At 34.4% G+C, this 14,873-nt stretch overlaps 1 protein-coding gene across 10 annotated transcripts in view; it reads left to right on the forward strand.

Annotated features, from left to right (window-relative positions):
* LOC128989846 (uncharacterized) overlaps positions 1 to 14,604 on the forward strand; it is a 232,733-nt gene extending 218,129 nt beyond the window's left edge. For 6 of the 10 annotated variants that reach the window (XM_054411928.1, XM_054411946.1, XM_054411936.1 and 3 more), the window contains 7 exons: positions 574 to 606; positions 3,361 to 3,417; positions 6,439 to 6,700; positions 8,630 to 8,720; positions 9,218 to 9,473; positions 9,609 to 9,775; positions 11,897 to 14,604. In XM_054411928.1, the coding sequence (XP_054267903.1) occupies positions 574 to 606; positions 3,361 to 3,417; positions 6,439 to 6,700; positions 8,630 to 8,720; positions 9,218 to 9,473; positions 9,609 to 9,775; positions 11,897 to 12,119 (1,089 nt within the window). In that variant the 3' untranslated portion in view covers positions 12,120 to 14,604. The remainder of the gene's footprint in view (positions 1 to 573; positions 607 to 3,360; positions 3,418 to 6,438; positions 6,701 to 8,629; positions 8,721 to 9,217; positions 9,474 to 9,608; positions 9,776 to 11,896) is intronic. The other 4 variants (XM_054411972.1, XM_054411989.1, XM_054411955.1 and 1 more) reach the window with 3 other exon arrangements.
* The last annotated feature ends 269 nt before the right edge of the window (positions 14,605 to 14,873 follow it).

The following is a 14,873-nucleotide window of genomic DNA, read 5'->3' on the forward strand; positions in this document are numbered from 1 at the left end:
TCAACAAACTCTACCCGCCTAAAGTTAACCAAATACAATTATATAAGACAGATTTTACCATACTACAATTTTTCAGCTAGACAACATTTTAGATCCTAGGTTAGTGAACAAATAATGATGACTTCTACAAGGTCTGCGGGAGATAATGAGAATGTTGTGGGAATCGTCGAAGACGGCAATAATGTCTCAACAACCACGGGAGATGGTAAAAAAAAAATAAAAAATATCTTCAATGGGTTCCTAGAAAGATGCACTTGACTGACTAAGTTAGTATTTTTTAGCCCCGTAAACAACAATAAAATCAATATAATCAATAAAAACAATAAAATCTTTTCGACTGAGCTGTTACTCCTAAATCAATGGAAGCAATCTTCACTCAGTTTCAAACAGCAAAAATCTCTCATAGTTTATTAGACTAAGTGTGTTTTATCCTTACCACAAACCTCTAATCATCTTCACTCACTCATGTTTGCATGTTTCTCTCATCCGATCATGCTTAGTTAACATGTTTACTTGAGTTGAGTGTTTGTTTTGTTTGTTGCTTCTCTCACCCACTGTTTGTTTGTTTCACAGCAACTGACTGACAACACCAAACCCAAACCAGTGGTATGTTTATGTTTATATTTTGTTCGTATATTTTGTTTTGCATGCTATTTAAGTTTACATCTGATAAACCCGTTGGCTCACAAATTTTAAGAGATTTATTTGATGGAGGTAGGCCTGCTTCAGTTTTGTATTTAGCATCTTCCAATGTGCAATGAGCGTTTGTTCTGTACCCAATACAATACTGTTACAACTGATAAAGCGTCTTATCAGTATTTCTTTATGTGATAGTGCTTAGTCAAGTCTCATTTGCTCTAATAAAATAAAAACTAATATCTGGAATTCTACACCTGAAAGACTATTGAGGCTATTGTAATTTTGATTATTGAGCATTTTAAAATCCTTTAAGTATCCCATTCTTCACTTTGTTATTAATGTGATATAATATTTGATATTAACCCTTCATTGGTGTCTTTCATTTTGAAACACAATAGGATTTTAAAGAACAATGTTCTTTATTCATATATTAATATAAAAACATATTAAAACCATGTATAATTAATAAAATTGTACACAAACTCAATAAAAACCCTTACTTTACATTTACATATTTATAAAATAAAAATTCATAGTAAACCAAAACAACACGATTGTGACATACAGAGTTTTTTTTCTTGATGTTGAAATATTAAACAAACTTTTTTTATACAGTACAAAAACCACATATAATAAATAAAGTTGTACATGAAATGAACAAAAACTCTTACTTTACACATGTATAAAAATATATAGCAAACAAAATAAACAACACCGTCGGTGACTCACGGGGCTGGGCTCTGTGCTACGCGACTTTTCGGGCTTCAATTGATTGATGGGGGTTTTGCGGGGGAGGTGTGAGTTCAAAAAATCTTCAATGGGTTCCTAGAAAGATGCACGTGAGGAAAGGAACTCTATTACTCCTAAAGCTGCCTGCTGACGATATCACATATTTTTTTATAAAGACAAATGCGCCCGGAGAAAAACTCTTTGATGCAGGGTTAGACTCTATTTATTTTTTCATAAGGAGGGTCAATGGATTATACCAATAAAAAAAAAGTCATGTAAGACTCTGACTGTCTTCCCTTTCCTTTTATCACAGTTGCATTAAACCCTTAAATATATACGAGTCGTAAAATCTTGAGGAGAAATTTCAAAATATCTTGTCTTCTTCAGCAGGGCAGCAGCTACGCATTTTTATAAGGGGGGCAAGTCTTAAATTTGTCGCCCTTTCACCACGCAACTGTGGATTTTTTTTCTAAGCCCCAATGGCATTTTACAGCCAGTCTTAACACGAGGCACACAAACTTTATTAAGAAAATGGCCCAAAGTTTTCATTATCCTTTTTTCTATAACATTATTAAAAATTGTTTTGAAATTGTTACTGTATATTACTACCATATGAAACACTTAAACCTGTAAGTACAATTTGTATGAGAACAAATAAAACAAATTCTTTAGCATTTGGTTATTAAATTACAGTGAACATACAGCTAGCTCTTGATAGATAAAGTTCCTCAATAAGATTAAAAAGTTAATTCCTTTTTATTTTTCATGATTTTTTAGCAGCAAACATCTTGATTGTGTCAGAAAACTAAATTTTTGACCCTCTTAAATGTTTAATTGAAATTATACTTGCTGATAATTCCTGAGTCTCTGATTGTCTTGTCTAATAATCCAGCCAGGCTCAGGAGAAAAAGAATTGCCTGTGATTGTGGAGAAATTGTGAACATCTACCTCTATTATGTGGACATCCTTATCGTAACCCCCAATTGTGCTGAATCTTGACATCTCTCGCTATCACAGGTCATGATTATCGTCACCCGTAATCACGGGTAAATCGTCACTATTTCCTGCCATCACGAGGACATTATTATCCGTACTCGCAAGCGTGACAAATCATTAACTTTAGAAAACAATTAGTTGTTTAAAAAAGTTGTTTTTGTACAAAACACTGCAGACCCGTTCCGCTTGCGGCCTTAGGCCGTGGCCTAGTTATAAGTCCGGCACTGGTCACTTCTATCTCGTGATCGCGACAAAATCCTGAATATTCCCGCCAGCGCCAACACATAATCATCCCCTCTTCTGATTGTGGCAAAATCTTGAACATCATTGTGACACCAAAACTCGTCGTTACCCACGATCGCGCAAAATTATTTCATGACAACCAATAAATAGAAACCGACATATACCAATAAAATATGTGTTATACAAAAATAGGTGTCAACAAGGAACAAAGAGGGGATCAGGGGTAGTATGGCGCGTGGCGGCACTCCACTCTCTACACACACCTGTATATAAAAGAAACACTTTGACTTTTTAGAGGAGTCATGTCTGCCGCTCCTATTCTTAAACTCACGTGTTCATATAAATATTTTCGTAAGTGTACTTTGGCTTGACCACTTTAGTATGCAAAAGCAATCTTTTTTACAGTAAGGCTAAAACAAATTAAATAGCAACCTCAATTTTGCCTCCCCCAAAACTTTCCACCCAGGGTAAACTAACCCCCCCTGCCCACCTCCCTCACGAAAACTAGCTGCGACACTATTTTTCAGTAAGCCATTGGGTTTATCTGTGCTTTTTAACCATATTAAAAATGAACTTTAATTTCTCATTAATCATAACATTTCATAATTTTTACTTTAATAATAGTCAATTAACAACTCAACACAAATAGTTGTTACTTTGCATCTTTATTTTTATGATGAAAAGTTATATTTATTATTTGATTATGTTTTCTGTTAGCTAGGTATGTGTGTTGACTAGTTTTCTTTGTTTTAGAACCTAAGGACTTCATTCCCTCATCATTCTCACAAGATGTCAATCAATTTTGCTTCGGTAATAACTATTTTTAGCTTTTAATTTACATTTTAGGCATCTGTTTATTTGAAATACAGGATTGTCCATAGTATGATAACCATACTTGATACACAATGCCCGACAGTATGACATGGTTATAAGGCAAAAGGTGTCAACATTTATGATCTGTTACTAGATATGTTATATATGTTTGTAAATTTTTAATGTTATCGAATAAATTATGATTCTTCTATTTTAAGGTAGGACAAAATTTTCAGTTTGAATAAGTAAAGATTTTGCTAGCACTTCTTATTACCATTGAAAATAATTAAAAACAGTCAACTGTTTAAAACTGTTTAATTCAGGGTTGTCAGCGAATGGGAATTCCGGGAAAACCGGGAACTAACCACCCTGAAAAAACTGGGAAATATGCGTAAAAATGGTATTGTTCAGGGGTTTTCCGTGAATTTAAATAAATATCATTATGTACGTTTATTTTCGAAGAATTTTATAGCTATAACAATTTTGAGCCAGTTTATCAGAACATTTTAATAGTGAATGTATATTTACGGAAGATTTGGATAAGAGTTACGACAGAATACGCCGACTCGCCGCCAGCTCTATAATAAAAACGTGTAGCGTGTAGCAGCAGTGTCGATCTACGCATAGCTGGAACAAAACCAAACTTGGTCATGGCTTGAATTAAGTCCTAGTCGAATATTAATTATTGTATTATAAATAGGGGTAGGCCGATAACAGAATTTTTCAATTCTATACCAGTTCTGAAATATTGCTCACCATTCTCGATACTGATTCCATATAAAAACTCATATTTTTAAGGAAGTTGACATGGTCAATTTTTTGTTGTTCGTATCATCCATGTTAAAATTCTAAATCAGACAACTGGAACTGACATAGTTCATGCCGGCTCAAAATTATCGTGTGCTCTCAGTTATTTATCGTATCCAAGTCTGATAAATTAAGGGAATCAGGGAACCGCTCTTGCGTCGTAGACTAACAACATCCAAATGGAGGTAGCACTGGCATGGCTTATCTGCTAGAAAATCGAGACGCTGTAAAGAGACGTTGTTATGTTGGTACCACTAGAGGAATCAATCAGCTCATTGGCTATTGACAATCCCACAATCTCCTAGTTCCAAAGTACTATTTTCCCCTACCCCTATAGTCCTCGCCACCCTTACTTGAGGCAGCCCAAGGCCGCACGCCGTTATATCTAGTGAGGCCTTGGGCTGCCTCAAGTTAGGGTGGCGAGGACTATAGTACATATGGCGGCCAACGTCTCTCAATTCTCGCATTCAGTGCTACCTTCGATTGTAGCTCTAGTTCAATGCGCAACTATTACCGCCATTGCCGGTAACGACTTAACCTTGACCTTAATGTCTGCGACCTGCGTTCATGTTGTGTGTTCGTGCAGCAAGCAATGGTGGAACTGTGCTGTAGACAGACGACACAACGATTTAAGTAATGACAATACGATTCCCAATCGACACTCGACAGTGGATTGGATTGAATCGATGTTTTAGTTTAGCTAATTTTGGAAAATGCATAATTTTAATTGTAATAATTATTGGTTTTTTACCAGTTTGCAGTTAAGTAACTATTGGCAAATATAATGCAAAAAAGTAACGTTAAAAATTGCTTCAGTAGGCCTAAGAAAAACCTTAGGCCCCGAATTTTGTTTCAAAGTACCACATTTATGTTAATTTTGGAAAATCCATAATTTTAATTGTAATAATTATTGGTTTTTACCGGTTTACAGTTAATCATAACATAAGTAACTATTATTGGCAAATATAACGCGAAAATCGTAACGTTTGGCAGTTCGAAACTGCTTCAGTAGGCCTAGCTCAGTAGTAGTAGTAGCTCAGTTTATTCTGCAAAATATTAAACTCATTAATGTTCATTTTAAATTTAAAACTTAATTTGCAATGTTTGTCGAGTGAATAGAGTTAGTGGGCCTAAGGGCTAATAAACATATGTGGTTTTTTAAAACTATTCACCAATATCTGTTATTTTAATTTGTTTTTACAACTTTGATTGGGATTTTCTTATAAGTAGCCTATATCAGATGATGGGAATTTTGTACTTTTTAGCCGGGAAAAATGTGTGAATTTATTTTATAGATTCTGCTGACAACCCTGTAATTGTTCTTACAAAATATTAGATAAATATCTTTATCTAAAAAAGCCATTAGGTTATATAAATTAAATCGTAAAGATGAAAAATTATGATTTCATATAGGTCTACACACCTGTTATAACAAACACGCACAAACATAAATTATTTTTTTGTCATACACTGCAGCAATGAGTTTTTAATACCTGGGTTGCGGGTCTAAAGTAGCTCATTTACTCCCTAAGGAGTAAAAGTCAGCTGTTGTAAACTAAAACTTTTATTTTATAAGCAATCGTATGTATCAAAACATCAAAAGTATTTTTCACTTGTTTTAATCAGTTGTAGTGTTGCATTCTTGTTAACAGTTCAACGTATCGATGATATAAATACTACTAACTCTATCGTAATAGTAGAAATTATTGAATCACTTACTAAAATACCTGCTTATTTGCATCAGCTAAATGGTAAACAAGTTAAAAATTGTTTTTAGCGGTTATCTTTACATGGAACAATTTGTCTTTTCTAACTTTAATTTCAACCCTCAATTGTTTTCCAACCTTTGGCTTTGCCTCGATTGTAAAACTTGATCTTGGGTTGAAAAGTGGCACTTTATGCTCTAGTGATGAAATGTTCTATTGATTGCTGGCAAAATTTATTCCATTATAGTTTGTTAGTTAGAAATGCTCAATATAAAAATGACACATTCATTGTTTGTTTCATCAACAACAATCAAGGCTATGGAATGCAGTATAGAATATGTCGGATTATTAAATAATCAATTTTATGTGTTAAATAGTTACAAACTACCTGTATAACTTTTTCCTTTACAACAATTTTTTGATTGAAATACATTTTTAACAGCAACTAAAGCTGGGATGTTTTTTGGATGTTCATAAAACTCAAAATTGTCTTCTTTTGTTGCAGAAGACGGGTAAATGGAACGCAATGCACGTGCGTATTGCATGGGAGATTTATCACCACCAACAGAAGCAGGCAGCAGAGGTGAAGGCGGGGGTAGGAGTAGTAGGTGGTGGTGGTGTCCCCACCAAGTCAGAGCTACTGAGGCCTCCCACACATCTGTTCCCCCCGCGGCCCCACGAACTGCCCCCATTTGCTGCCCCGCATCGACCTCCACACCCGTTTGAAAGCTCAGCACATCCTGCTGCCTCTCCGTTTGCTGGGATTGGTGAGTCACAAATAATCATAGCCAGTTATCTATCAGTTTGACAATGAAGAAATTGAGGGCTGCTCTCTCTACTGTGTATATATATATGTCCGTTAGCACGATGACTCGAGGACAAATAATCCGATTTTGATGTTATTTGATATAAACGTGTAAACTTACATTTATTCGAACAAGCTGGCGAACCAGCATGATCGGACTATAGGAACAGGGGTTTATGGCCGGGGTTAAATTTGGGTTTTCCTATTTTGGACCCTAAAAACACAAAAGTTTACAATCTCTTTCCAAACCATTTTGTAGCGCTTAAAAAACAAATAGTTTAGCATATTGAAGCGTTATTATGAGCTTAATGGTTACGTAGAAAAGTCCTAAAAATTAATTGTGAATTTAAAATCCTTTTGTCTCCTGTGGCAAAATCTTGAACATCTATGGATGTGGAGACATCATTATCGTCTTGCGCAATTGCGGCGACATTGAGAATTTTAGATCATGCAAACTTTGTAGACGCTTTCTGCGATTGCGAGATCAAAAGCTTGCATCTGCTCAATTTTATTACTTGGTACTTGAGTACTCTTCTTTAGATTTTAGCAACTTAACTCGCTGGAGTCTGTTGACATGTGGCAACATCGGAAACATCAGAAACATTCTTGTGATGTCCCTAATCTGCTATGAGGTCTGCTACAACACGCTCTGATGCCGCCACAATTTCGCTTGTACCTGATCTAACAATGTAGATCCTCAACAACATCACATTATACTCAAATATGACTGTGAAAAGCTGTGAATAAACCTTTGAATTTCATTTTCAAATTAGAGTGGGGTGGGACCCTGTTTTCAGTGGATTACATTACAGAGGATAAAAACACATTGTCAGTGAACCTCATGCACTATCCTGTACAATAACACTCAAAATCAACAGTTAAAAAACATAATCCTACCAGAGAACAATACTTTGAATTGTTTGAGGTGGTTGAGTGCCAATCAGGTCCGGTTCTAGACATTTTTGTATTGTAAGCGAACAACATCCAGGTGCTCCCGGGCACTAGAGATGGTAAATTCACTGGGGCCGCAGCGATTTGTTCCAAAACATTTGTTCTTCTTTTTCTTTTCTTTTCGAAAACAAAAATTGATCTTTAATTTTCTAAATTTATTTTTTACCATGATTGTGGGCAACGATCAAGATTTCCCATGATTGCGGGAGATGTTCATGATTTCGCCACAATCGCAAGGTTGCTCTGGTTCTAGGACTGCAAGTACCCTAAATACGATACTGATATTAGTAACGATTATCTCTGGATACAAGAAAGAATTAGAGTAAATAAAAAAGCTTAAGAACATCCCAAACGTACAAACGTCTCCCGGACAAGTCCAAGTAGATGATGGAGGTATGCCGAAGGACCAGTTGTTATTATTTGTGGATATTGTTATTTTTGAACAATAAAAAATCAAGTAGTGGGAGTGTGCTTACAGGTCTTGCACCTTGTGGTTAGAGGTGTTTTACAATGACTAATAAAATAATATAATTAACATTTTAGAAGATGTATTGCATGGACAAAAAGTACAACATCAAAAGAAAGAAAAGGTAAACAAAAAAGTAAATAATAAGTTAACAATAATTGCTAACATGTTTTAAAATAAAAATCAATTAAATAGTGATGGTTAGCTACAGCCTCAACCTTACGCTATACGATTTAAAATATATCCTTACTCCTTCAGTCTTATTTGGCGATGTAAATAAATGTTTAACCTTAAGAACTGAATAAATAAAATTTATATAAATTCAATGCCTCTAGTCTCTTTCCTTAATACTGAACATTGGAAAGCGCTTAAGCCCTTTTACTTGGTTTTACTTCGCGACCGTGTAATTTGCTTACTACTTAAACCGGTCCTGGTGCCAATAGAAGTGTTGATAATGAATGTGTTGTATTGCAGGGTCCAGCATGTTTGGCAGGTATCCTCCCAATCCAACAGTACCATCAATGGCTACATTTCCTCCAACACCTCTCTACGATCCTTGGTCCAGGTTAGTTTATCTTACCACAAAATTCATCAAGCATAGTCATCCAAGTTTATGCTAAGTTATATTTTAGTCTTAAAACAAATCATATTATATTTTAGACTATGCTTTTATTTCATTCTTAAGTTACTAACAGCCAAAAAATAATGTTTAATACTCTGTGTCAAAGTAATACAATTAAGCAAGGCCTAACTTAAAATCAAATGATCATTTCCATTCATCATTTCCACTCTAGGTGGAAAAGTCATTTAAAAAGTTTACTGAAACTTTAAAATTATGTGTCTTTTTCTTGTAATCCATGCTTTATAAAATCCAAAATTGTGATAAACCTTATTTCGGGTCTATAGAGCTTAGTTAATCTTTTAGGAGCGCATGTTTTAGTTCATCTTTCATTTACACGTGCTTTTGCAACATTCCATCTGGGCTTGTATAAAAATTCTTGATATCAAATAAAATATATCAACAAATTGGCATCTCTCATCTGACAAAATGTCTGTTTTTAGGTTGCAGCCTAGAACGTCGTCGCTAGCTCCCACAGCGTTGGGTGCCAGTGTAGGACCTTGGAGTCTGAAACCAGAGCCCGGGATGACTGAAGCTGAACGGGAGAGGGAGAGGGAGAGGGAAAGAGAGAGAGAAAAGGAGAGGGAGAGGAGTAGAGAGAGGGAGAGGCAAAGGAGAGAAGAAAAGCAGAGGAGGTTGCTGGCCGCACAACAACAGCAGCAGCAGCAGCAGCAACAACAACACCACCAACATAATAAGGTGAGGAAATGTGGCATATGAATAAGGCAAAATGGTTGTCTCGGTCAGTTAAAAAACTGCTATTTTTGACACATAAGAAAGCATTTGCAATAAACCTCCAGACAACTTATCTGTAAATTTTCTTTTTTGTGGCAGGTACGAGACAGGTCACCTATCCGAGACCCAGCGTCTGTAGTTCCCAAGGAGGAAGAGGTGTTGCTGCTGGGGCGACCCCCGCCTCACTACTTGCCCCGTCCACCCCCCCGCACCATGCCACACCCTTCACACTTCGCCCCCTCACCCTGGGACCATCATCCCTTCAGGTATGTCTATAGTGACTATGTGAATCAACACTGAATCATTATAAGTAAAACTAGTTTTATAATCCTAATACAGTAGACCTCTCTTAACCGACCTCACGATAACCGATACTCAGATTATCCGCCCTCGATTGTAAAATATTAGTTTGTTTTAACCGACCTTGCTTTGAGAGCAGTTTGGTTTGACCGCCGCTTTCTAGGAATTTCGATATTTCCGCTCAAACACTCGGCGATGGGAATCATACACTTATCTCTACAGGATGTGACTAAGAATAAGTTATTTTGTATCTTTCCCAAAAAATGTATGTTTCTGAATTCAGTTCCTAATTTTGTAATATAAACTAGAATTATCTTATCGCTAGAGTAAACATACAATGCAACTTGTAGGGTGGGCAGGGGAGGGGGGTTAACTACTCCATGGTCAAGATAGATTTTGTGACTCGAGCCTCCAGTGTGAGGCTATAAATAAACATCCTGTGTCTTGTAACAAAATGGTTGCTTGTATTTTAATTTTGACAAAGAGGTCTGAACTGTAATACGATGGATTTTGAAACATCAATTAATATTACAGTACTAAAATCTTAATTATTAAAATAAGAGTTTTTATTGACTCTTTTTAGGGATTACCCATTTAACCGACCTTTTGAGCTATCCGACCTAGGTCCGTTCCCATTAGGGTCGGTTAAGGGCAGTCTTCTGTACTTTTGAAAATCCCATTCAACATTCCAAACTAGTAGGAAGGAATTAAAAGACAATGGTTGAGCTTTAATATTTGCGAGTATTTCTTGATGCTATTTATCTAAATTGTTAAGACTATATTAAAAAAGAGTAGGCCTAAGCATTACTTTCCTTTTAAACTGAAGTTAACGATTTAGTTACTTTTGGTTTTAATGAAAGATAATTAATGTTTCAATCAGAATTTAATTTAAATTCATTTTTACTTACATTTTAGGGGTGTGCGAAGCAGCAAAAGATTTTCGATTCGAAGCATTGATTCAATTCCAAACTTGATTCGAAGCAATACAGCATTTTATTTTTCCATTCATACTTGTCAATGGAGTGAAGTAACAATAGGCTAATTAAAATTTACCACATTCATACATGAGACATATATGAATTTTAAGTGAAAAAATATTTATTTTCAATCATATACTGTATTACAAGAACCTGTATTGCTGGAAATGTCAGTGAGCTGCTTTACTTGCCTATTTCATAATTTTTACTTGCAGAATCATATTGTTAAGCATGTTACCTATTTTATAATAAGTTATTGATTTTATAAATAAAGATATGTTTTGGTGTAAACAAATAAAAACATTTGCAAGATTTATACTGAAACTTTCAATTGTTTTAAATTGATAAAATGAGAGGATAGAATCAGACCTACAAACTGCAAGGAATACATAGCAGACAAAAAAATACCAAATTTATCAGTCTAAAACATCAATTACTAGTTATGTATCAAGTAACAATTTTTCAGACCTGTGTTATTTTTAGAATGATTTTAGAGTGACTTGCTTTGGCTATTACATTAGCAAAACATGTCACACGACTGCTTACACCTAACAAAACTTCTCATCATTTGCAATGTCAAAATGAAAATTATAAAACAATTAAAGCAATATTTACAAGCAAAGAATTAATTAAATTAGAAGAACTATAATTCATTTTTATAGCCCCAGGATTGCGTTTTATGACTAATTATGGTAAAAAACGTACCTTGTCAGACAATCCTTGACATGTTTTCATGTAGTGTCAAAAGTAACTCGCTACATGTTTCGGTGGTTCTTCAATTCCACCATCGTCATGCACACACATAAATAAGAACGCCTTCGCAAAGGAAACGCAACATCAACACGCTCCTGTATTGCGGGTATTGCGTTGACTCTCTGCAGGCGTTTTTCGTTTATGGATACTGACTCCCTCATGAATCAAATTGTTTTTTGATCAACACTGAATCGAATCGTGATTCAATGCATAGAATCAAATCGGAATTTTTATTCATTTTCAATGCATCGCACACCCCTAAAATATTACACATTATACATGTATCCCTGCTTTTAGTTTTAAGTTTCCGAATGTGTTCCTTACGAGAATCAACTAATACAATAATCATTTATACAGAGGTTACGACCATCTACGATACAATCCACTCATGGCCGCTGCAATACGGGAAGAAGAAGAACAGAGAGCAAAGTTGTTTGCAGGGTTTCCTCCTCCGCCTCACTTGCGTACTAAGGCTCCATCGCCACATCGGCCTCCTCCACCTCATCACAGCTTAGCTCCACACCCCATCCCACACTCACACCCGGACCACAAGAAGGAAGAATCCTCACAGTCGCGATAGCTCACTCGCTAGTAGCCACACGCTTAATACTGTGGGATCAATCCTACTTAACAAGGCTAGTGAAGTAAACAGTTTTACAATTGTAGTTTTTATGCTTGATATCGTAGAGTTTAGGCTAGTCAAGTTTTTGTTTGTGATAGGCTGTACTGGGGAAAGAGGGTTGGTCATTTTTTATCAGAAGTAATCATTGGTAAAGTAAATACAATCATTCTGAGATTTGAAGACTATAAATTTTTTCTTATTGGTGGTGAAATAGTACCATACAAGTCAAATTCAATTTTTGGGAGGCACGATAACATATGATTTCAATACTATTTAAAAAAAATGTTTTATTTAAATCTAGCACCTGAATCGATTTAGTATTGTTTTTGGTGACTTTTTGCACAATACTCCTGGTTGGCTGTTAAAAATGTAATCTGAACAAGTAATCCAAAACTAATTAATTGGTTAAGTTTTATTGTTGTTCCTCTCTGACTTTAGCATTGCTCCGTGGTTCTTTTCTCTCAACAAATTTACAAGTGCAAAATTGAATCCAGTATGTAATGTGCTACGAGTAAATTATCTTAGGAAAATGACTTGATTTTGTTTCAATAGTTCCTTAGGGATCAGTGCCATGTGATAGTGTTGTGTTGATTTGTGTTCCTTACATCTGGATATCCTGAACTAAATTTAAAAAATTCACATTTTATCTTGAGTTAGCAATTATTTAATTTTCATCCTAACTAACATCTATTATCACTTTTATGACTATATTTTGTAACAGTATTCTTATATAACTTTTTACCATTTTTGGACATTTTTTAATTATTTGATGATTTTATCCATGTAATTGACTTTTGAATGTAAAGTGATTTTCCTGGATTTATAATAAGATGAAATTTTGGACTAAAGTATATTCAGGTTATTGCATTTAGATTTATTCCTAGTATTTAGGCCTACTGACCTAATGAAATAGTTTGATATGTAAAACAGTGTCTTTTTAATACCTGTTTTTTATTTTGAGTTTTTGTGTGGTTTTTATTTTTTTAATAAATGAGCAAATTTTGTTTTGAATCAGTTTTTTATTGAATGGTTAATATAATTAACCATTTAGCCTAAGGCAAAATGATTGTTAAACTAAAAATATTGTTTATTTTTATGGAAAAGAGGAGGGACCATTTCTTTCACTTTTGGTTTTGTACATTAGTTGAAGATAAATTTGTTAATGTCTATTTTGGTTTAGCAATTTAACTGTTTTGAACGTGTGAATTAAATTGGTACTTTTATAAATGTGAGAAAGCCCCAAATGACACTATTTTTGTAAGGAGTTTTATTGTTGTTTAGCACGTTGCTAAAATAATAAGATCTGATTCATAACATTTTGATTGGTGCACCATTCTCTAGTTCCAAGACTAGATATTTTTCAACATTTTGCCCTGTGGAAACCTGTGAGATTAAAATTTTGGAGTCAGCAATTTCATAAGCTTTATTCTTTGAGATTAAGTTTTAGGTTTTAGTGCAATAATATGAAATAGCCAATTAAAATCATGCAGCCAAGATGTGTATGAATAAGTTTATTTTTTACAATGGCATTGAGTATTTGTTTAAAGATTTCTTTTATGTTATTATTCTTTGATTTTAAAAATAAAAGAACATCTAACAAAATTATTTTTGTAAAAAGTTCAGTTAAAAGTAATGTTTATTGTTGTACAATGTCAGTGCCATTAGGCTACTCATAGGCATAGGTAAATGTTCCACCTTAATAATGTTTCTTAGATATATTTCAAATACTAGTCAAAAGGTGAATTTTATCAAATGTTTTCTTATTGTGACTGCTTGGCTGCTGATTTTTATGTTTTGGTTTGACCAAAGCATCATCGCATTTACCTCATTGACGAGGTACCTGTTAGGTTAGGATGAATCTGTAATTCATTATGTAGCTTTAAACTGTACATAGTGACGATGTGTATATTGTATATGGAGTTGTATAGTGATTTGTGATCATCCCTATCAGTAGTATTTATTTAATATTTATAACTGATTTTGAAGATAGCAAAGATGATCTCAGAATTGTGAGGAAGTTTTACACTTTTGTCTTTCATGTGTGGAGATCCCTCGCTATCGGCATACAGTATAGCTTCCGTCAGATGTGGTAAACTCTATATGTGATTTATGTTCTCTGATGTGGAAGACATAATGTAAGCCGTTAAGATTGGGCTTAAGGGCCTAGCTGTATGGGATGTGCCTAATTCTTCACACAGAGTATTATGTACATAAAATTATAAACTGCGATTGTATAAAGTCTCGTTTCGATGGTGTATATAAACCCGTGTGCTTTATGTCCGTATGTATGTATTTAACCTATTATGTGCATTTGTAAGAAATGAAACTTTGTACACTTATAACTTTTAACAAATTTTAATATTTTTAATGTAGCGACGGTATGTACAGTAGTGTAGTTCCAATTGTAAATGGAAATTACATGTTTTTTCATTATGAAATATAATAATTTAAAATGTGTAGTTTTGTTTTACCTTTTGTTTTGTAGTTTCATTAGCAAAAACTATGAGGAAAATTAGAGTTGTCCAAAGAATGTCGTGAATTAAAAATTTTACTTTTCATTTGGCATACCTAGTAGTATAAGAAACAAATTTTGATCCATCGCTATTTATTTATTTTTAAAATTATTTTGCTGGTTTACTCTTTAGCACTAATATATAACCAAAAACGCCTTTAATTAAATAAGCAATCCTGCAAATTTAATTATTTACAATA

Source organism: Macrosteles quadrilineatus, unplaced genomic scaffold, assembly GCF_028750875.1.
Source record: "Macrosteles quadrilineatus isolate MER2022 unplaced genomic scaffold, UCM_ALF_1.0 Scaffold_1__1_contigs__length_201487025, whole genome shotgun sequence".
Lineage (NCBI taxonomy): Eukaryota > Metazoa > Arthropoda > Insecta > Hemiptera > Cicadellidae > Macrosteles > Macrosteles quadrilineatus.